This window comes from Phytophthora cinnamomi, assembly GCF_018691715.1.
Source record: "Phytophthora cinnamomi strain GKB4 chromosome Unknown Contig115, whole genome shotgun sequence".
Lineage (NCBI taxonomy): Eukaryota > Oomycota > Peronosporomycetes > Peronosporales > Peronosporaceae > Phytophthora > Phytophthora cinnamomi.
The window spans coordinates 59,749-82,806 of record NW_027151048.1 but is presented as its reverse complement, the minus strand read 5'-3'; the positions used below and the strand labels follow the sequence as shown (position 1 = coordinate 82,806).

The window sequence follows — 23,058 nt, the reverse complement described above, 5'->3', positions numbered from 1 at the left end:
TACGGGTGCTTTTGTATCTACCTCCATTTCGTACACATCTTGTGGCTCCGGAGGTAAACTACTCGGTAACTTTTGTTTGAAAGTCTCAAAGAGCTCTGTGCTAAGTTCTTAACACGTGAGGGTTCGGGCGCTAGCGATGATCGCAGCGCTCGTACTACTTCCGCTGCACCAGCGCGTACTGCTCTTCGTACGCCTTCACCATTTCCGGAACGTCCTCCAGCAAGACGTTCCGCGGCTCCCATGTATCTTGATGGGGAGGAAGTCCTCTCCAACGAATACGAAAACGAGCCCCTTCAGGGTTCGTTTTCGGTATACTATGGTCAACAACCCGCTTAACAATCCAGCGGGTTGAGCCTCGGGCGTCACGGATCAGCGGTGGCGGGGGTAGGAACACGCGCCGGGTATGATCAGTCCCGGGCTGACCAATTCGCGCCTCTCCACGACCGGGTGACCGCCGTGGAGCGTTAGCATGGCGCTGCGTTCGCCGCCCTGAAGCCGGAGCTGGCGAACCAGACGGCTCAGGCCGTGGCGGTCTCGGAGACCGCCTCGAATATACAGGTCGAGTTGGGGACCCGGATGAAGGAGTTGCTCCAGCGCGTCCGCGCGGTGGAGGAGATCGTTGCCGAGGCCAAGGCTTCCGCTTCCGCTACTGCCTCGGCTTCGGCCGAGGCTTCGGGTCAGCCAAGCTAGGTGGCTCGTGCTGCAGGTACGGCTGCAGCTGTCTGACGTAAAAGGTCGGATGGAGGCGCATGCTACACAGTATGTCAAGTGTGTAAGCGTTACCGTGCCGTGCCAACACGGTGAACAGCCCGATGTAGCGCGGAGCGAGTAAGCTTGCTCCGAAATCCGAAACTGTATGTTTAGGCAGGTTTTGTGTAGCTAACAGAACCAATGAACTGACTTTGAATTCATTTTGTCTCCGTTCAGCTTCTGTTGATCAACAGAAGCTGCTATTGCATCTTGGTCAAACAGAATCACGGCTTGTCTTTTGTTGATGAAGTCGATTGCATCCAAGCTGAAGTCGTTCGGCTCGCTTTCCGCTAGAGGCCCGGCCTCTGCGTGGTTCTTCGCGGTGTCTGCGCCCTGCGCAGACCCGTGGTGTTTGTCTTTGTTGTTGGAGGAGTCTGTGTCCTGCGCAGACTCATGTGGTTTGTTCGTTGTTGCAGGTGACACTGTGCAAGTGTCAGCGGTTTTCTGCGGCTGCTATTTTGCAGTCGTAGATCCTCCCCCACTTAAAGTGGGAACCATCACTCCGAGTAAACTCGGTAGACGTGGATGCCGCATGGCATTCACGTAGAACGGTGTACGCCCGGTCGTGGCATGCACTGAGTTGTTGGTGGCAAACTCTGCTGTCGACAAACACTCGCTCCAGTATTGGAATGCGTGAGCGTAGCTCTTCAAAATGTGGACGAGCACGCGATTCACGCGCTCGATTTGACCGTCCGTCTGCGGATGATCCGCAGTCGATATTGAAAGTCGGCTCCCAAGAAGTGTAAACACTTCTTGCAACAGGTGCGATGTGAAGCGCGGGTCTCTGTCCGACACAATGTCGGTCGGCATGCCATGGTGTTTGAACACCATGTCGACGAACAGACGGGCCGTCTGCTTCGCGGTCACTTCTGCCGGCACCGCAGCAAGATGTACCATCTTGCTGAAGCGGTCGACGAAGACCACAACACCGGTATTCCCTCCGCTGTCCGGGGGAAGACCAAAGATGAAGTCCAAAGACATGGACTTCCAACACTCCGACGGAGTCGGTAGTGATTGTAACGGAGCCTGCGCGAATGGCGCAGGCTTTACGCGTTGGTATACCTCGCAAGAACGGACGTACTTGCCCACCCACTTGTACTGGTGGTGCCAGTACAAGTCACGCGTGAGAAGGACGTATGTCTTCTCACGTCCGAGATGTCCCGCAGACGGGGCATCGTGATACTCGTACATGATCCTGAGTCGCAGATCATGATCATTTGGCACGACAACGCAGTCCGCGTTGTCGTCGACTGCATTATAAAGCAGTATTCCGTCATGCACCCGATATCGGTGTGCACGCGCACGAAGGTGCTTGGGCAACTTCTGACGAGCCTTGTCAGAAGGTGCTGTGCCATAGACCAGCAAGAGGTTCGTGTCCGCGTCGTTCTCGTACGCAGACTTCACGTCGTCCAACAGAGACGACGTGGGTGTGCTCGATCGCATGGCGTCAATGGCATTGACGTCAGCAGCTTCTGCGTAGTCCGGCCGACGTGATAACGCGTCGGCCACTACATGCAACCTTCCGGGTTTGTATTCGACCCAGAAGTTATATTCCGCAAAGAATGAGAGCCATCTCGCCATTCTTTGTGATATATGTGGCGACTTCACTGGAGTGCGCAGTGATGCAAGGTCGGTGTAGACCACAAACGGTCTACTTCCAAGCAAATACACTCGGAACTTTGCGAGTGCATGTTTCATGGCAAGGAGTTCCTTGTCATGCACCGGATAGTTGCGCTCAGCTGGCTTCAGCTGACGCCATTGGTAGTAGACGACGCGATCACGGCCCTCGTGATCATGCTGCATCAACGCACGTCCGATTGCGAAGTCGGATGCGTCGCACACTATGTGGAATGGGTGATCTTGGTCTGCCACTGTCAAGATCGGCGCCTCAGGCAAGCCCCGCTTGACTGCGTCGAATGCCTCTTGACAGTCAGTTGTCCAATTCCACAACTTTCTTCTTAAGAAGCTGTGACAGCGGGCGAATCTTGCCCGCGTAATCCTCCACGTACTTGCACAAGTACGTGGCCAAGCCTAGGAACTACCTCAGTTCCTTGAGACTTGAAGGCGTTGGCCATTCGTTGATCACTCTGACCTTTTCCGGGTCAGAGTGAACACCATGTTTTCCCTACGAGACACCCGAGGACGGGTATCGCGCTCTCCCCGAAGATGCACTTCTTCAGGTTTGCGTAGAGCTCATGCTTTCGCACCAGATCAAGTAGCCTCCTGAGATGCACCCTGTGCATCTCTACGTCGGTCTTCCCGTCCACAGCCCCTGCGGCATTACTAGCCACTCCCAGAGCATGCCGTTTGGTGTGCTCACCGCCGTGAGAGGGATGTCACTCTCACGCATTCGGATCTGATAGAATCCATCTCACAAGTCGGGAGCACTGTAAACGGTGCACCTTGCCATCGAATCGATGATAACATCGTTTCGTGGTATCGGCGTCTGCGCCGGTACCGTCGCATCGTTCAGCTTGTGTATGCGTGAACGATGCGCCATCCGCCCTGTGGCTTTTTCACGCAGAACGTCGGAGCACTGTGCGTGGCCTTTGATTCCCGCACTTATCCTGCTTTGGGATGACTTTCAAAGAAGTCGTCGATTACTTTTACTTGCTCTCGCGGCAGTGGCCACTGCCGCGTGACACAGTACTTCGTGCCCGGCACGAGATCAATCTCGTGCTGAATATCCTTATCCTGCGGCAGCTCCGCAGGAATCTCTTCCGGGAGTACGTATTTGTACTCCCTCAGCAATTCGTAATAGGGACTCGACTTCAGCGAGTCCCAGCCTTGTTCTTCGAAGCGCTCTCGCTTCGTCTTCGCACTAAGAGTGTCTTCACTCTCAGTGGTACTTCCCATGATGAGCTGCCTCAGCTCTTCGCTCTCGCGCTTCGTTCTTTCGCTGTCCGAAAGAACGCAGACCTGCTCGATGCGTCCATCGTGCAAGTCGCGCGTGAAGCGCGTCCAGCTCATGGCTGGAAGCGAAGTCAACTCCGGCGCCGTCGTCGGAGGATTAGCGAGCTACATTTCACAATACTGGAATCCAGTATCGGTGCGCGTCAAGACGCTTAGCGTCTCGACGTCCGGCGACACCGCCTGCGTCTGCCCGGCAGACGGTTCTTGTGGCGTCTCGTTCCCAGATCGAGACTTGCGCAGAGATCATCGGATGCACCGTCTTCTTGTTATGCGGAACCCTGCTCCGCACTGTTGTCCTTCTGATCCAGGCCCGGCCGTGGACAGTTGTTCGCCGGCGGACCTTGTCCGCGGGCGCGCGGTATCAAGTCCGGCTTGACCGCATGTTCCTTCGTACAGCCCGGCTGCACGGAAATGTTTTCCTTCGCCGGCAGACCCTGTCTGCGGGCGCGCGATATCGAGCCCGGCGTGATCGCATGGCGCTTCGTCGTGAAGCCCGGCTGCACGACAGCATGCAAATTGCGTCAGTGCGGTACGTTTGTTACCGTCCGCACGGTTTGCAGCGTCAAGTCCCGGAGTCGACACGCCTTTGTCACCTCGACGCCATTCATTGGCGGAGCCCCTCATGACCGAGGGTGCGTCGGCTCCGGGAGCCGACGCGTCGTTGTCGACCTGACCTCTTCGGGTCAGGGACTGTCCCTTACACGCTTGAACGTGGGTGTTGGTTCCCGCAACCAGCACATCATTTTCTTCTGACGTCGACAGCATTGCTGACGTTGGTTTCACTTGTGTGCGCCCTCGCGTGCTTCCTGGGTACTCCGGGACAGCAGCATTAAGCGCTGTCTCGGCTGGCGAGCCGCGTGCACCTGCTGGTGCGTGCGCTGCGGTAACAGGACCATCGCTCTCTGTTCCACTGTCGCGACCGGAGCGCACGAGCGTGCGCTTCTTCCAGTCTATTATCGGATCATGCCGTGTATGCCACGGCATGCCCATTACCACGTCGTACGTATCGTCCAGGTCCCAGACGATGAAGTGTTCGACAAACACTCGTTGTTTGTACGAGAAACGCACGTTCACGACACGCTTCTCGGTCTTCACGATGGCACCTGTTGCCAGTCGCACTTCCAGAAGACTTCGAGGTACATGTACCTCCTCGAAGTCAAGACGCGGTAGGTTCCGTAGTCGAACAAAGTTATTCGACGCGCCTGAATCTACCAAGGCTCGAAGAGAGTCACTCGCTCTCTTCGAGTAAACCTTCAAGATGACTAGGTTCGGCCTGTGATCTTGTTTCTTGCAGCGAGAGCTGGTCTCACTGGGGGCTGTAGTCCTCAGTGTCGCGTGCCCGATGTCGGCACGCGTGACTGCATTACCAGTAGGGCTCCCCGCGCCTACTGGATGTTCGCGTTTTTTGGTTGGTCCGCGGCGATGCCTAGCATCACCACGACAGCTACCTCCAGGGTGCATGGGAGCTGTGCACTCCCGTGCAAAGTGACCAATCCTTCCGCAACAGAAGCATCGCACATTGCCTCCTTGCTGCTGGTATGCAGCAGCCGTTGCGTTCGAGAGGTCCATTGGTTCCGGACCTCCCGTCCTCACTATCGGGCGCGGTTGCGGCCGGGGCACGTTCGCGTGGCGTTTAGCCTGCCGCAGGCTAGTTCGACAAGCCACCGGAGGAGAGGCTCGTTCTCGCTTCCCACGTAATTGCTTACGCTCAATTTCAACGATAGAGCACGCGGTGTCGTCCCTGACGACGCCGTCACTGAGGAAGCAGCATCACGCTGCTTCTTCATGATGAACCCTAGAGCAATACCATGTTGCTCCGTCGGCGATAGCGTACGCAGCATCGTAGCTATCGCCGCTTCTCCAATGACTGTTGACATTCGTTGATGGGCTTCTCACTCTGGGTCAGACAGGTGGGGGCAGTCAGCGAGTGCAACATGCGTTGCAGGCGTGTTGGAGCTCTCCATGGGCACCTCCGTGCTCATGTGGTTCTCGGCTCCGCGTTCCTACACCTTGTACGAACGTCAAGCGGTCGGTCGTTGGACGAACTACAAAGTGCTACCAGGTGTAGTGAGTCTAACTTGACTCACTACTTTAGCTTGCACGTTGCGCTACGTGTATGAGGAAGAGTAGGTATTAGTAATAACTTGAGTACACAAGTATAATATAAGTTAAATAGAGACTCCAAGTACCTTAGTTAAGGTAAAATCAGAACTGTATTGTTTGTAAATTGATCTTCCTCCTAAATCTGCTGAAACGTTTTGTCATCTATGAAAGGGATTGACAGCGGCTGACGGTCAGAGCCCCGCCAATATGCACGTCTCTAACTGCACTCACTTCTTCATTTTCTTCCGTGCAGCCATCATTTTCACCCTTTAGTCTGATGACCTTGCGGGCATGCCCCCTCAGTCACTCAATATTGAGTGCGTTTACCCGTTTAAACGATTGTTTTCATCACTCGATTGATTCTCAGCGACTGTCATGCGCGCGAACATTGAGTTGACCTTCTTGTTCGCTTTTGAGGGACGCTTGTCGGGGTATTTGAACCAGCAGTCTTCGACTCGGTGAGGTCCACGACCGCAAAAACTACAGTTGCTGGTAGTCTTGGTGTTAGCATTTCCCGATTGGTCTATATATATTCCATGACTTACGAGCTGCTGGAGGTAGATTGCGCGGCTGGTTCGAACTCGCGGCACTATTTCTCCAAACCTTGCCCTTAGACTTGTTTTCAGTCAGTTTGTTATTCCCCGTGGGTTTTTCTCTCAGTTCCCACTCGAGAAATCCAACTTGGATGGTTTCATTTAAATCTCGAGGCTTTTTCGCTGAATTTCACGCTTCATTTGCGTGTCCGACAGTCCATTAACGAACAAATCAATTGCAGTCAGTGGATCAACGCGAACAATTCGGTACAGCCCTCAAAATTTGCCTGCGTAGGCGGTGTAGCCACCAGTCCGCTTAATTGTGAGCAACCTGTTCCTCATTTTCTCCTCAAAGTTGTGTTCCATAAACTCCATCATCATCATCTCGAACTTAATTGCACTCCACAATTTGTTTGTATTTTCATCAGTCATGTAGCGTTCATACCACACAACTGCATTCTTTTGCACACTGCCGCGCGATATTTGCGGTCATCAGATTGCGGAGAAGGCGTTGCCGCAACTCGGGGCTAATTTTCTTTTTAGGGATCACCCTGGGCGCGACCGCGGAAAATAAAACGAAAAATAAAAAACGGTGGTATTTATCACCTGTTATTCTTGCACTGTTTTCCTGTTGCCTCTCTCCAGCTCCTACCCACCTACATGTATCATCATCACTGTCCAACTCTTCCATTCTCACAAGGTGTCTGTCTAACCTGTTATTTTCATCACTGATCAACTGTTCCATTCTGGCAAGGTGCCTGTCTAACCTGTTATGTAAGATTCTTGTTCTCCTGTGGTTACGGCTGTTCTCTGGATTTTAATCCAGAGTTGTTGGAGCGATCCCAAAACCCCTCCCCATTTTGAAATGATAGCACCACAACAGATTTATATCTGCATTATACCGTTGCAATCATTTCACACCAAAACTGAATGTTGCTTCTAACTCCATACACATCCAACACAATGATGGTCACGAAACACACTCACACGAGCAACAACCAGAATACCTACAATATTGCATACAATATGTACTATAATATTACACATTACTTAGCTCAAGCTCAGTCCTGTCGTATTGAAGTTAGTTTGGTGCAACGATAGCACGCGGAGCTAACGGGCACATGCTTATCTCCCATCCAACGGGAACTAGCTCACTTTCACCTTTGCGGCAAAAAGCACACAGGACAAGACCTACTCTCACCGCTGTGGCTGATGCTTCAACGCATTGGAGAGCTTCGCGTGCAGGAGGTCCGAACACTTGACTGTATCGAATAGACTCCGGCTAGAACCAAAACGCCAGGTACACGAGCGCTAGCATCGTGGGGATCTCGATGAACGCACCCACAACACTCATCTGCGCTGGGTCCGACTTGAGTCCGAACGACGCAATGGCCACCGCCAGCGCCAGTTCGAAGTTGTTGCTGGCAGCCTTGAACGAAAGCGTCACGGCTTGCTCGTACGTGGCCCCGAGCCACCAGCCCATCAGGAAGGAGACAACGAACATGAACATGAAATAGATGAACAGCGGCACAGCAGCGTAGATAACCCAGGTTGGACGAGATGCGCGTGCTCTGCGAGGCGAACAGCACGATGATCGCGAAGAGCAGCGCCATGAGCGTGAGCACGCCGATGCGCGGCGTGAACTTGTCGAAGTACCAGGTGGCACCCTTGGCCTTAGGGACCGCGTACCATGTGAGCAGCGTCGTCACGAACGACGCGCTCACGTAGATGCCGCCGTTCTTGGCGACCTCGCACATGGCGACGTGGATCTAGGCGCTCGAATCGATGACCAGGTGGCTCGGGAGGTCGTTGATGAAGAGACCCGCGGAGGGCGATTAGAGTCCAATGGTGAGTACAGAGTTCATGGTCACAATAGCGGTGCAGTACTCAGCGTGGCTCTCCTGAACAACACGCCCGCTTTTCTAATTTGAATATCCAGAACTAAATCGGAACTGTAGTAAACGGGGAGAACTGAAATTGTGTATGAACACTATACGATGTGTCCGCACACAACACATCCAGAGATCGCTCCAAGCCAACCACCAGTGCACGATACGCGCGCTTTTGTGCCAATTTGCGGACAGAGCTATCTTGCGCTATACTGTATTTTACTATGCAATGGAAATACACGCCCGTCGAGCCCTGTCCTCCTCACAGTCTGGGCCTCACTATAGCTTTCGCCTTTTCGCCCCCATGCAACCACCAAGCACCAGTCCCCCCCCCTCCACCAGCCCCGCCTCCCACCGTCATGGCCTCCGCGCATTAGTACCGCGTGAGCAACGAGAGGGTGATGGAGGTCACCTGCGAGGAGACTGATTGCGTGGAGTGGTGCAAGGAGGTGGGGTTGATCGGCAAGATCAAGTTCTGCCCACTATGCAGCATGCCCATGCGTCTCAGCTGCGAGCGCAAGCGTTGGCGCTGCTGCCGCCGTACGCAGCATGCCACAGGCAAAGAGGTCAGCCTGGGCATGCTGACCAACTCGGTTTTCAGCGAGACTAAGCTAAACCTATGTAATACCGTGCGCTTGCTGCTGGCTTGGTGCATGCGACTTGCGCACGGTCAGGACAGGGAGTTGGCGGACGTCTCCGAGCGTACTGTCCACAACTGGTACGCCTACTGCCGTTCGACGTGCTCCAAGGAGCTACTACGGACTGAGTTTAAGGTAACTTACGCGCAACTTAAATATTTACTTAATGCAACACTAACCGTAATGGCTATATTATATATGTAGATCGGTGGAGAAGGCCAAGTTGTCGAAATTGACGAGACCAGTCTCGCAAAAAAAAACAAAAGTATCATCGCGGCCGCCGCCATGAAGAGTTTGACTTTTCGGCGGTGTCGAACGTGGTACGGGGCGTTGGTTTGGTCGCGTTGTGTACAACACAAGGACTAAAGCAACGCTCCTACCGCTTACTAAGAAATTTATTAAGCTGCGGTAAGTGCAACTGTGATGATTGTATCTTATTTTTTTCTAGCCTTTTTTTAGTACTCTTATTTTGTCAGATATGTTTGCCACTTACGTGTGCGAACGAGGTGGTAAACAACATACACTAGCAAACAATCGATCATTGGCGGGAATGCACTACTCACACAGCTGGGTGAACCACACGCTGAATTTTGTCGACCCTGTAACGGGTACGCATACAAACACTATTGAAGGACTCTGGGAAACCCGAATGATGCGCCACATCAAACACATGCGCGGCATGACGAGGGACCGCTTGGACGGCAACTTGGATGAGTATATGTGGTGCTCGTGGTGTTTACTGTGCGTGCCAGCACAGCTTCGTATCTGGCAGGCTTAGTTACAGCGATAATCAGAAATGAATAAGAAGCTTCTACATGATATTTCTTATTTTTGAAAATTTAGCACCTTTGCTTACCTACGTTGGCCATCGTTACCCCCAAGTTCACCAAATGAACATCCACGGCCTCAACGATAAAAGTGTCGTTTCACGTAGCCGCCGATCTGCTCGCATGGAGCGGCATCGCATGGGTCAACCTTCGTGCTACATCCGATGAATGCGATTAGCTAATAGATTTCAAGGATACGAGTTTATTGGCTAATAGATTTCGCACTTAGCTGAGGTGGAGACACATGTAACATCCAGGCAATTTATGGTTTTGTGCAAGTTATTATATCCAGCAGGAAAACACCAAGCAGTAATCTCTCGATATCAATATGCTCGTTTGAAGGGTATTTGACTTGGCAAACTTGCACGTCCACTTGCTCCACCTCTTAGCTCTGAAATAAATTCCAGAGAACATTGCATCACGTAAATTCATATCACGAAAATACTCCCGGTTTGGCCTGGCGTTGTAAACCGCACGACCCAAACACGCGATCAGACCGTATACGACCCCAAAGAGAGTCTACCCCCCCCAATGGCGCTCACTACACTGTCTTCGGAGAATTACCGAAGACAGTGCGCCATTTGTTGTGCCGCAAAAGAACATTTTACATGTTCGAAAACAACCCATTAGCCTTTGCTGTTCCCCATCCGGGCGCGAGTTCTCGATAAGATGGCACGTCTTGTGGCGCTGTCACATTGCAAGTGGTAATGCATGTGTGAGAGGCGAAGCTGCAAATCGCTTTCGCCTGAATTCGTGGGCATCCACGACCTCAGCTGGAAAGCAGACTCGTTAGCGTACCGCTCGGCCGACAGGAAGCAGTTCGATGCACAGACAAATCGAATGCGTGGGGCAGCAAAGAGCCACCACTCAATGAAGCAAGAAGCGGCGACCCGGTTGCAAGACAGGCGGGTTTGCTGCGACCAGGTACGGGAGTGACCCCTGGTCATTGACCTATCGATTCACCTAATTTTGTTCAGCTGTCGCGAGTACCCGGGGGGTGTTGAACGAGGAAAGTTTATTAATGAGCAAAAGCAGTCAGATATTCGGCCACGGAAGGCTGCTCCTTCACCGCGCCTTAGACATGCAGTCGGGGGCGCACGCGCCAGCTCCCACTAAAGTCTCATGCAGCATGCCTCCAGTCCATCCAAACCACGCGGCGCGATCACGCCGCCCTCGATAGGCGTCGAGGCGCGCGTGCAAATCCGCCATTGGCCAAGGAAGCGCGGGATGTTGGCATCCGACGTGACCACAGCTTGAACAACTTGGACCGAGGCCGTAATCGGCGACACTGCCCCCCCCCAAAAAAGCTTGGTCACGGCGATAATTGTCGTAAAGCTAGTCAACTTGGTCGCGTAGTTCATCATCTTCGTTGGTCGTAGACACATAATTATGGACCTTGGTTGGGACATCTTGCAGAAGCGTAGTCAGGGGCTCCCATGAGTTTTCGATTGCTTGCAGGCCTATCCAGGACACGAGGAGTTCCCATCCGTCCAATGCGCTGTTAAACCGGTGGTTGATGAACTTGTCGACACCAAGTAACATACCTTGGCTCGATACCAATTCTAGTAGTTCCGCGGTTGTGTTCAGCTCTGCATCCGCGTAAAACTTCAAGCGGGAGGCATGGACGCCGTACTTTCGCCCTGTCACTAGGTGCTCAATCTCAAACGAGTGAGGCAGTGCGGCGGCAACCTTAACCGGCCCAACCCAATGCCCCAATAGTTTATGGTTGGGCAGGCGTTGATCAACTCTGGACCAAAGCACGAAATCGCTGACGTCAAAGTTGGACGCAATTCCATGATGCGCGGCGATATCGCGGAGTCTTTGACGCTCTTTGGTATCAGTCACTTCTTTGTGGATAGAGTGGAGTCACACTCGCAGCTGGTCAACGAAATCGGCAATGTTGTCCATGTCGACGACGCGCTCGTTCCTTTCGGTGGTAGCAGGCACCACGATCACATCTAGAGCCGATGAAGCCGGAAGGCCTGTAAACACTTCAACTGGTGCGCGTCCTGCTAACGATTGGACTCGCGTATGATTGAGATTCGCCTGCACCGCGGGAAGTAGATAAGGTCATTCACTGGTATTCAATTCGTACTCCATCAACAATGCTTGAAAACCTGGAGCACGTCCTTGTTCAGCCACTGGACTGTCCCGTTCAGCCACGGAGAGTAGACAGGAGTGAAACTTAACTCCACTTTCAATCGTGCAGACAGGTGTTTCATCATCTCGTTGCGAAAGTGCGTTCCTTGCTCGGACAGCAGCGTCTCCGGCAGCCCATACCGTGCGTGCCAGAGTGTCAATGCTTCAGCAGCAATGTACGCGGTTGGAGAGCCACAAGGACAAAGCTCGCAAAATTCGGATAGCCCATCTTTCACAACTAGCTGGCACGCTGAATGGCAAAAGCCTTCGCCGAGCGTCAAGAAGTCCCAGTGGACAATATCGTTCCTCCGGACTGGAGTTAGCAGCGGACCGTATGGGCGGGGTATTTGACGAGGCCCTTTGAAATGTTTGCACAATAAGCATTGGCGAACAAATTTTGCCACTTTGTCCTCTAGTCTTGAAATGTGGAAACGGTCCTTCAGTATCAGGAGCATCGGTTCGTGGCCACGGTGTCCGTGGGAACCGCAGTGAGAAACCACAAAAATTCGAGCGAGCAGATCATGTGCTCCCGTGGGGATCCAAATGTGGTGGTCGATGGTCACCACTCCATCCTCTTCTTCCGAAAAGTTGGTCAGCCGGGAACGTTCACGCGAGGCGGCTTCTTGGGTAACTTTAATGTCGTCACGAGACGGAAACACAAAATTCTCGTCAGCGAGAAGGCGGAGGCGCGACAATGAGGAAACAGGGGCAACTTGATGACCGCGAGTCTGTGCGGCTGCTATCTGCACGGTGTCACGCGTGTTCCAGCGAGAATTATGTCGGCCCAGACATTTTTCTCGCCCGGGATGTGCTCGATGGTGTTGTGAAGGCCGCAGAGTCGCATAGCCCAACGCTGCAACCGGTCTCGGACATGTTTTTTTCAGCTCGACGTCGGGAGCAAAAATGTACGCCAAGTTGGCATGGTCGCAGAACAAAACAAACGAAACCCCTTTGGCCGAAGTAGCAAATACTCAAGGTCATGACAGGCCTTGACAATAGAAAAAGCTTCCTTTTCCACAACCGACAAGTTACGTTCCGAGTGTTTGAAAGTTCCGCCCTTATAGATAATCAACTCGTGGTGTTGCTTGTCGACTGGCAACGCTGCGTCCCAGTCTCGGATTTGAGTCACGATAATACCATATCCGGTGGCAGAAACATCTGTACAGAGGAGTAAGTAAGCATTTGCATCGGGGAACGTCATGAGTGCTGAATCGCTACCAAAGCCACCACTGCATCGTAGGCAGCTCGTTCGTTGCAGACCACATTCAGAGCGTTCCGGTTGCGATGGCCGATCCGATTGCGTTCCGCATTCAGTTTGTCTTGTAGTGGAGCGATCATACGTCCGTAGTCCGGGAGCAAGTCGTACAACCAATTCGTGACACAGACAAAATACTTTAGATCTGCCACTGTAGCTGGTAGGGGCAAGTTAGCAAGCGTGTTGACGCGGGTGGGGTCGTGACGGACACCTTTGCCCGAGATCAAACGGCCACACCACAAGATTTCCAGCTCGATCAACGATGACTTCGCCATATTGAGTTTGAAGCGGGCCTTATGCACGATTTCAAAAAATGTGCGGAGCGTCTTCAAAAACGCGTCTACTGTCAGCACGAAAAGCTGCACGTCGTCGACCCAAACAATTGCCGAATGCGGAATTAAAGGCGCCAACTTGGCTTGCACTTGGTTCTGGAAGTGCAGTGCTGAGTCCATGCCACCTTGTGGCAATGGTAGGCGTGAACACACCATCAGGAGTAATGAATGAGAACATTTCTCGACTGTCTTCGTGGTGAGGCATTTTCCAGAAGCCTTGAGTGAAGTCAACTCTACCAACTACCCTTTTGTTCTTGAAATTCTCAAACGTGTCGAGTAGGGACGCAGTTGAAGGCATTCCACCTGCAATCGGGACGGTGACGTTGTTGATAGGTCTGTAGTCAATAGTTAGACGGAACGTGTCTTGCGTGCCCGGCTTGCGTACCGGGACAACTACACAGGCCCACCGCGACGCATTGTTTGGCACCACTAAGGCATTGCCAACGAGTGATTTCACGTAGTCGCGGATGAATTGGGCTTGCACAGGCATACTTCCGTGGAGGGCTGCGATAGGGCACTGCGTCTGGCCGCACCGTCACGCGGAAAGGTTCAACATCAGCTGGTGGATCAGGACCAACTCCGTCGCGCCAAATATCCGGAAATGCAGCAACCAATTCACGGACTGCTTCGACGTGTTCAGCGGGTAAACCGTTGGTGATAGCATGTTTGATCGGCTGATCAAGAGAAGTTTTAGGCGCTGTTCCATCCGTTGGCAGAGGAATCGCGTCGCCTACTGGAAATTCGTCCTCCTCGTTCTCGAGTAGTGGCGAACCAGCCAATTGAGATAGTTGCTGCTCCACGTCGATACCTAGTCCCTTGAGTATCTCGCGACCCAGGAGGAATTCGTCACCGTCGTCAGCCAGTACCAAGCATGGCACCGACCGTAGTGCCACCGACCCTACGACTGTAGCCAATTCTAAGTCCAACAGCACTTCCTCGTCGCACATCTTCGTCTGCCCATTCGCCATGACAGCTTCCACAGCAACAGCGAGCTTCAGTACTTTGAGCGTAGGTTGCATTGCCCGGAGGGAATTCAGCGTTTCTTGGGCACCACACTCTGGTCAGCCGCCGCGTATGGCAAGTATGGCATCTCGATCAGGCCATTAATACGGACGGATCTGGTGGCTCCTGCGTACCTAGCGGCCTTGGACCTCATGGCTGCAGGCTTCTGGGCTTTACTCTCACGGTACTTTCGGAGAGCTTCTTCACGCTGGACTTCGGTGGCAATAGGACAGTCTTTGAGCCAGTGCGGCCCCTTACAGACCGGGCAGCCATCTGTCGACGGGGCACCCGTCGGTTGGCGCGGCATGCGAGTGGTGGCGTTGCCCATGTTGCTAGGTGGCGTCGACGTTGCAGGGGTCGTTGTCGGTGATCCAGTCTTAGCTCTGCCGGTCATTTGCGGGTTCCGTTGGGTCTTCGCCAGCTTGGCATCGGTTCTTCCGGCATGGTCTTGCGACATCCGGTGGAATCGTTGCTGCACGTTAGCATGCTCGAGAATCAGATCAGAAAGCGCGACGTCATCAGATTTGCAGTTGCGCCGCTCTAGCTCGATGAGACGTCCGATTTGAGCCTTGAGGACCGGAGGCTGTAGGTTGTCGACCAGAAGACGGCACCGAGTCTTCATCCTGCTCTTGTATTGGGGGCCTTTTTCATCCTGGGAACCGATGAGACCTTGAAGACCATTGTTCTCCATTATACAATTGAAATCTTCAAAGTAGCGAAAGATACGTGCGTCACAGTCATCAATCGTCAGGTCCATCCTTAGGTTCGCGCGGAACAAAGAAGTGACATCCGGTACAAACTCGCTTTTGAGCGTGTGACAGCGTGCTTCCACAGCGCCCATGATGTCAGCGTCGGTCACCGAGGCCACCAGCTTCTTCAGCACGTAAGTAGCCATGTTCTTCGACGTCTTTGGCCTTACCGAGCCCTTGACGGTGGCAATGACGTTCTCAAACGTCTCGCCGGTGGTGGGGCGTAGCGCTCGCACTCACGGTGCCACTCGATCAGAGCAGCATGGCCCCAGCTGGAAAGCTCGGGAGCCCTGATGGCCTCGAAGATAGGGTGCGGCAGCGACATCTCCACATCACCGTCGGAGTCCACCGCGTAGCCCGGAATAGTTGAAGTCCACTCCAGTCGAACCTAATGCGAACTTAGTAGTACCGCACTTAGTGGAGTAACGAAGTTCCTTGCCCTCGTACTTAGTCGACGTTGCTCGGTAGTTCTTGACCAAACGACGACAGGAAACTCTCAGTTGTCACGCGCACCGAAGACACGAAGTTCCGGACAGTCGACGACTTCCGGGATCAACAAACTAAACGCTTCGACGAGCGCAAAGCTCGCTTTGTCGCGAATACCCGGTATGTGTTGAAAGAGGAAAGTTTATTAATGAGCAAAAGCAGTCAGATACTCGGCCACGGAAGGCTGCTCCTGCACCGCGCCTTAGACATGCAGTCGGGGGCTCACGTGCCAGCACCCACTAAAGTCTCATGCAGCATGCCTCCAGTCCATCCAAACCACGCGGCGCGACCACGCCGCCCTCGATAGGCGATGAGGAGAGAAGAACACAACTCACACCTTACGCGCATCGATGCGGACTTGCTCAGGTTGTTCGACTGGACTCGGGAGAAAGTTGCATCCGTTCGAGGCTTTTGAAGCGAGGGCGCTGCATTTGGACGCACATCATGTGCGGTGGACACGCAGGACAAGCTTGGCTGCAGCACCTGGTTGCTTCCGTCGCAGCGGGTGCTCGTAGGTTGCGGCGAATTGGCTCCGCCTAAATCCTCTGGAGGTGAGACATAGCGTCACAAGGCTCCACAGCTGAGCTCGTGGATGCCCACGAATTCAGGCGAAAGCGATTTGCAGCTTCGCCTCTCACACATGCATTACCACTTGCAATGTGACAGCGCCACAAGACGTGCCATCTTACCGAGAACTCGCGCCCGGATGGGGAACAGCAAAATGTTCCTTTGCGGCACAAGAAATGGCGCTCACTACACTGTCTTCGGTAATTGGTCAGACTGAGACTATTTTGTGTTTATAGTTTTTCTGCTAGTTTACAACAATTAGTCTTACTGAGATTAATGATTGGCTAAGACTATTTACGAACTCAAAAATAGCCTTAGGGCTCCAGCAATCTTGCAGAGTCGCGCCACAGACCACTGAGCCAAATCTGAATGAGTATCAGAAAACATCAAATTGTACCTTTCTTTACGAATGATCATTGGAATACTTGTCGTCAGCAGGCTCTCCTTCAAAGTACGGGCGATGTTTGCTCAGGTAACACCAGACACGCAGCGTAAAACAGTTGTGGCTCTGCAGTGAGCGCGCATGGTGCAGTTTGAGAGCTGCAGGTTTTGATATGAAACTAATGGCAAATAGGAGCTGACACGAGTTCATTGACAAATTCATTCGAGATGTAGGGCTGCATGCGAACCCAAACGCTACAGTGTGTTTACGCGTTGCAGGAGGTGCTACCCAAGGGTTGCACCCAAACGCTACAGTGTGTCTACGCGTTCCAGGAGGAGCTACCCAAGGGTTGCACACCCAGCGCCGCGCACATTTTGGTGTAGTACTCGATGCGCTTCTGCTCGTTGGCTTTGTTTGGAGCATTCGGTCCGCACTCAAGAGCACCATTGATGATTTTCGTAGCTTCAGCAAAACCGTTCTCGCCCGTCACGACATCGTGAATCGCTTGACTACCCTGCCCCTGCGGGGTCATCCAGTACCAGAGTGCAGTCATCCAGGTTACATCGGTATCCGTCGCGACGATGTCCGGGTTGTTCAGGAGGTCGATTCCGAGGGCTTTTCCAGCGTGGTAGTAGTTGTAGTTCCACGAGAGCTGAATGGGACCACGGCCGTGGTAGCGACGGCCAGGAGCGCACGAAATGGTGCTGTTGTTACAGTATTGCCGGACACTGTACGTCTTCCATGCGTACTCCTCCGCCGCCTTGAAGTTGTCGCTCTCATGAGCAGTCTGGGCAAGGAACGCAGCCAACTCGCGTTTGTCGTTGTCGTTGTTCCCCGTGTTGGCGAACTCCGTGTACTTACTGGCGGCGTTCACAAGACCGTTGAAGTTGTAGAGCGACACAGCATCCGGAAATATAGTGTGGAATTGATCCTGGTCGAAGAAGCGAGCGAAGTGTGGCTGACTTGAGCCCGATGTTGAGGACGGAGCGATCGTCGGGGTTGTTCCTGACGAAGAGGCTGGAGATGACGTGGATGTCGGCGCGGATGGGATACCCGATGAGGATGAAGAGGACGACTCGCTTCCGGGAATCGTGGTTGGGGTGCCCGACGATGAAGATGAGAGCGACTTGGTCGTCGCAGTGGGGGTTGACATGGGTGGGGTACCCGACGAGGATGAAGAGGTCGATTCGCTTCCGGGGATCGTGGTCGGGGTGCCCGACGATGAAGATGACAGCGACCCGACCGCCGTCGTCGGAGTGGGCGTCAAAGTCGACGGCTGGGTAGTACACGAATCAGCAGTAGCTACGCTCAGCAGACCCAAAGACGCGATAAGCCCAGCAAGCTTCATGAATGACTTGGTTGCAGTGGAGTGGAATGGAGGTCAGGACGGCTTGGATACTTGGATATGAATTCCGAAATGACAGGATGGTCCGAATGCGTAACGAACAGCGCGAGCGCCAGTTGGGGGTACTCCCTTGTAGCAGAGAGATCAGTACTGCTGAACGACAGCCGATAGCCCATGCGACCGTGGACAGCCGCGTTGACTGTTAACAGTTCGGGCCACGAACCTGTGGGTAGCTGAGCGCTGGCCATCGGCATTTTCGACCTAACGTTGACTGGTGCTGGCATGGCCTGCATGACTTCGCTGTCTGGACGCGACTTATTCTGCAGTCAACGCCCCGGTATTGCTTGAATTGGAGACCAAGGAGCAGTCCGTTTGGGATATGGCGCTCAGCGGAGTGGAGAATGCGTCCGATACGTCGTCCACATCAGGCTTAGGATATCGGTAGATGGATATATTTCGTTTAGACTAAGTAATCTTCTTTTCATCTTCAATTTTGTAGTTAGCACTATTAGCATTACAGATGACTTATCAATTGGTGGCACTCTACAAAGCGCGCAAAAAAACTATTTTCCGTCCCTCGTGTTCTCTTCCAATTAGTCGTACAATACTCGATCCTGTGCACCGCACGAAATACGTCTTGGCTCACGATTAATGAGCCCCGACAGTTTGTCGTTTATCGTAGTAGTGGCGGGTCTTCGTGATCCTCACAAACGCGGCGCGGCCAGTTCCTCTATGTGCGACATTAGTTTACGTCAGACTATTTGTTGTTAAAGTAAACTTTTGAAGTTCGGAAATAGTCTGATCAAGGTAACTTCATAACTACCATAGTCAGTAGTCTGAGCGGTAAAGGGTGCAACTTGCTAATCAGTGTGACTAGGTTTGAGTCACCCATTACACTTTTGATTCCATAGCCGCTGTTTCTGCTGCTAGTGATCCTCGAAGTGCCGACCAAGTACAACCACTTATAGAACCACAACTGTTTTACGCTGCGTGTCTGGTGTTACCTGAGCTAACATCGCCCGCACTTTGAAGGAGAGCCTGCTGACGACAAGTATTCCGATGCTTGATCATTTGTAAAGAAAAGTACAATTTGATGTTTTCTGATACTCATTCAGATTTGGCTCAGTGGTCTGTGGCGCGACTCTGCAAGATTGCTGGAGCCCTAAGGCTATTTTTGAGTTCGTAAATAGTCTTAGCCAATTATTAATCTCAGTACGACTAATTACTGTAAACTAGCAGAAAAACTCTAAACACAAAATAGTCTCAGTCTGACTAATTACCGAAGACAGTGTAGTGAGCGCCATTTCTTGTGCCACAAAAGAACATTTTACATGTTCGAAAACAACCCATTAGCCTTTGCTGTTCCCCATCCGGGCGCGAGTTCTCGATAAGATGGCACGTCTTGTGGCGCTGTCACATTGCAAGTGGTAATGCATGTGTGAGAGGCGAAGCTGCAAATCGCTTTCGCCTGAATTCGTGGGCATCCACGAGCTCAGCTGTGGAGCCTTGTGACGCTATGTCTCACCTCCAGAGGATTTAGGCGGAGCCAATTCGCCGCAACCTACGAGCACCCGCTGCGACGGAAGCAACCAGGTGCTGCAGCCAAGCTTGTCCTGCGTGTCCACCGCACATGATGTGCGTCCAAATGCAGCGCCCTCGCTTCAAAAGCCTCGAACGGATGCAACTTTCTCCCGAGTCCAGTCGAACAACCTGAGCAAGTCCGCATCGATGCGCGTAAGGTGCGAGCTGTGTTCTTCTCTCAGACTGTTCGCCTCCTTTCGTAGGTTTTGACACATTCCAGTAGCTTTTGCTGCTCCATATCCATATGCGAGCCGTGATGGCTGCTGGAAGCTGCAGCAGTCTCTCTACGCTTCTGTACGTTGTAGAATGCCTCGAGTGTGAGCACGGATGCCTTCAGCGTCTCGATCTCGCCATCCTATACAGTTTGTGCCTTCTGCAGGCGTTTTGACAACTCGCTGGGGGTTTTGGTGACCATCTGCAGCATGCATCAAGGCATTAAGACGTTGAACAACATCAGGTGAATCGATAGGTCAATGGCCTGGAGTCACTCCCGTACCTGGTCGCAGCAAACCTGCCTGTCTTGCAACCGGGTCGCGACTTCTTTCTTCAGTGCGTGGTGGCTCTTTGCTGCCTCACGCATTCGGTTTGTCAGTGCGTCGAACTGCTTCCTGTCGGCCGAGCGGTACGCTAACGAATCTGCTTTCCTGGAAGCGCGCACAAACTGTGAGTTCAGATTGGTTTGCAACGCATACTGTTGGGTACCGCCTTATATTGCCTCGATATCCGCTGCTAGCTCGTGGACTTTGAGGGCGACACCCAACTCTCCACCCTGTGTCACCTCCACTCGATTCGCGGTAGCTGTTGTCCCAGAACCAGAGCGCTGATCTGTAAAGGAAGTGGGGATCTGCGCCTTCACCGACGCTGGCAGCGACAATTTCAACTTGAGCAGCTCCTTGTCCAGCGCGAACAGCTTGTCATACATTTCGTCGATTTTGCTGGCATGACTCTGCATAGTATTGCGCTGCTGCTCGCTCCCACGTGCGATCTCACTTCTGACGCTAGCCACAGCGTCCTCGATGGCGTTCATCCTCTGCGCCATAAACTCCTTCGACGCCACGAGCTAACCACAAGATCCTCAGTCAATGCTCTCCACATCACCGACTAGCAATAATGACCAGCAGCGGCGACCCCCACCTCCTGATGCAGTAGTCGAATCTCCACTGCGTGTTTATCCTGCACTTCTTGCAACTTGCTGATCAGCATCCGCAGCTCCTGTCACCGCTCACGTAATCTGTCAGCAGAAGTGAATCCACCATTTCCAACACGTTTCAACCCCGTACATATCGATCCGCCGTGGCCTGCTCGTCAACATGCTTCACCGCGTTTTCGATCCTGCAGTCCACGACGCAGCACTGCTGCTGCCTGGCCTCCACGTCGTCGATCTGGCCCTGCAGGCCCTCCAGCAGCTCCTGCGACGCCTCGTCCAGCTGCAGTCGGTGGCGCTTCTCCACCTGCAGCGCCTGCCCCACCACCAACACCCCTCCTTCGCACTCAGTGCCCACACAACAGCCTAGCGCTCGCTCGAACCCACGCACCTCCACCTGCTGCGCGAGCCGCTGCACCTGCGGCGTCAGGTCCTGCGCCAGCGTGCACAGGTTCAGCCTCGCCGTCTGCAGCGCCGCCTCCGCCTTATCGCGGCGATTCCGCTCGCTCACGAGGTTGTTGCTGCCTCCCAGCATGTGCGGCTTGGGCCGTGCCGCAGCCGTGGCCACCATACTCGCCAACTACACTGCAACTTCAACTGCCCTCCCTTGTGTCGTTTCGCGCTCCACCCTCCCAAACCCGATACTGTGATTATCGATGTGCACCACTCCACTTTGATAATGTGTCACACACCACCCATCAGGTCAAGATACCCGCATTTTCGCCCACTTCACTATCGGTCGAACGTTCCGCAGCTCCCGGAGCTCGTCGCCGCCGTCGCCTGCTGCTGTAGCCGCTTCCCCCTCGGGAGCGACGTTTATGGCCGCGTCTCCTCGCTCCCTCGCGCACAAGAAGCCCAAGCTGAGCCACGCTGCGCCCTCCCCGTCGTCCCCGCCCTCCTCCGCCATGAAGCTCGCGCCGCTGCACTCGGTGCGCGGCGAGCAGCGCCACTGGGACCTGCTGCGCCTGCTGGGCCGCCGCACGGCCTTCCCGAGCGAGACGTCTATTGTGCCGCTGGGCGAGTTCGACCCGCAGGCCGCGCAGGACACGCTGGCCTTCCTGCAGAGCGAGTGCCGCGTGCTCATCATCGGCGCCGGGGGCCTGGGCTGCGAGCTGCTCAAGGACTGCGTGCTCTCGGGCTTCCGCCGGGTGGACATCCTGGACATGGACACGATCGACGTGTCCAACCTGAACCGGCAGTTCCTGTTCCGCGCCGCCGACGTGGGCAAGTCCAAGGCCGAGTGCGCCGCCGCCTTCGTGCGCGCGCGCATGGGCGGCGACATCACGCCGCACTTCAAGAAGGTGCAGGACATGGACGCCGACTTCTACCGCCAGTTCCACGTCATCCTCTCGGGGCTCGACAACATCGAGGCGCGCCGCTACCTCAACTCGCTCGTGGTCTCGCTGGCCGACGTGGACGAGGACGGCGACGTGGACCCGGCCACCATCATCCCGCTCATCGACGGGGGCACTGAGGGCCTGCGCGGCCAGGCGCGCGTCATCATCCCCCGCATCACGAGCTGCTTCGAATGCTCGCTCGAGACCTTCCCGCCGCAGAAGAGCTTCCCCATGTGCACCATCGCCGAGACGCCGCGCCAGCCCGCGCACTGCGTCGCCTACGCCTTCATCGTGCTGTGGCCGCGCGAGTTCCCGGAGAAGAAGCTGGACAAGGACTCGCCCGAGCACATGCAGTGGGTCTATCAGGCCGCCAAGGAGCGCGCTGAGCAGTTCGGCATTGCCGGGGTCACGTACAGTCTCACGCTTGGCGTGGTGAAGAACATTATCCCGGCGGTGGCGTCGACCAACGCCGTGGTGTCGGCCATGTGCGTCAACGAGGCGCTCAAAGCCATGAGTTACTGCAGTCGGTTGATGAACAACTACCACATGCACATGGGCGCCACGGGCTGCTACTCGCACACGTTCCAGTACGACCGCAAGACCGACTGCGTTGTGTGCTCCTCGCAGCAGAAGACGCTGCATGTGGACCCGGACGCTACGACGCTGCAGAAGCTGATCGACCAGCTCTGCGGTGACGATTTCCGGCTGCTGAAGCCCTCAATCAGCTCAGGAAGCGCGAACCTGTTCATGCAGGGCCCGCCAGCGTTGCGCACTGCCACCAGCGTCAACTTATCGAAGCCGCTGCGTGAGCTCGTAAAGGACGGAGAGAGCCTCACGATCACAGACGCAGTTTTCGTCGGGGATATGGCGTTGTCGTTGAATATTATCTTCAAGCCCAAGATTAAGAACGGGGTTGAACAGCCGACGCCGATGGAAGACTAAAGTCGTGTCGTTCGCTGCGAATCAATATAAAAGGTGTTGCCTTTGTTCTGAAGTATTTACTGTGAGTCGAGGCTTGTTGTTTGGGTACGCGTTGTAGCGATGCTCGACGCGTGCAAACTGTACTAAAATGCAAGAGATGCAAAC

General features: G+C 54.0%; 4 protein-coding genes across 5 annotated transcripts; 2 read left to right on the top strand and 2 right to left on the bottom strand.

The window, feature by feature from the left end:
* Nucleotides 1-7,581: 7,581 nt before the first annotated feature.
* IUM83_19910 (arsenical-resistance protein) lies at nucleotides 7,582-8,056 on the bottom strand (the record flags this gene model as incomplete). Its single annotated transcript, XM_067944980.1, has 2 exons — nucleotides 7,582-7,728; nucleotides 7,802-8,056. The coding sequence occupies 2 exons, from the start codon at nucleotides 8,054-8,056 to the stop codon at nucleotides 7,582-7,584; spliced, it is 402 nt and encodes a 133-aa protein (XP_067781668.1).
* Nucleotides 8,057-8,589: 533 nt separating this feature from the next.
* Nucleotides 8,590-9,192, top strand: IUM83_19909 (uncharacterized protein; the record flags this gene model as incomplete). The annotated part of the gene is made up of 2 exons (XM_067944979.1): nucleotides 8,590-8,961; nucleotides 9,031-9,192. 2 exons carry the CDS (start codon nucleotides 8,590-8,592, stop codon nucleotides 9,190-9,192), a joined length of 534 nt encoding a protein of 177 aa, XP_067781663.1.
* A 10,654-nt stretch (nucleotides 9,193-19,846) lies between these two features.
* On the bottom strand, nucleotides 19,847-21,170 carry IUM83_19908 (uncharacterized protein; the record flags this gene model as incomplete). Of its 2 annotated transcripts, none has more annotated exons than XM_067944978.1 (6): nucleotides 19,847-19,906; nucleotides 19,988-20,058; nucleotides 20,482-20,551; nucleotides 20,626-20,703; nucleotides 20,772-20,951; nucleotides 21,027-21,170. In XM_067944978.1, 6 exons carry the CDS (start codon nucleotides 21,168-21,170, stop codon nucleotides 19,847-19,849), a joined length of 603 nt encoding a protein of 200 aa, XP_067781664.1. The 2 variants fall into 2 exon arrangements, with proteins under 2 accessions (XP_067781664.1, XP_067781665.1); XM_067944977.1 differs by having other exon boundaries at nucleotides 20,482-20,536.
* Nucleotides 21,171-21,540: 370 nt separating this feature from the next.
* On the top strand, nucleotides 21,541-23,040 carry IUM83_19907 (putative ubiquitin activating enzyme, E1 family; the record flags this gene model as incomplete). The annotated part of the gene is made up of 2 exons (XM_067944976.1): nucleotides 21,541-22,663; nucleotides 23,012-23,040. The coding sequence occupies 2 exons, from the start codon at nucleotides 21,541-21,543 to the stop codon at nucleotides 23,038-23,040; spliced, it is 1,152 nt and encodes a 383-aa protein (XP_067781662.1).
* Between the last annotated feature and the right edge of the window lie 18 nt (nucleotides 23,041-23,058).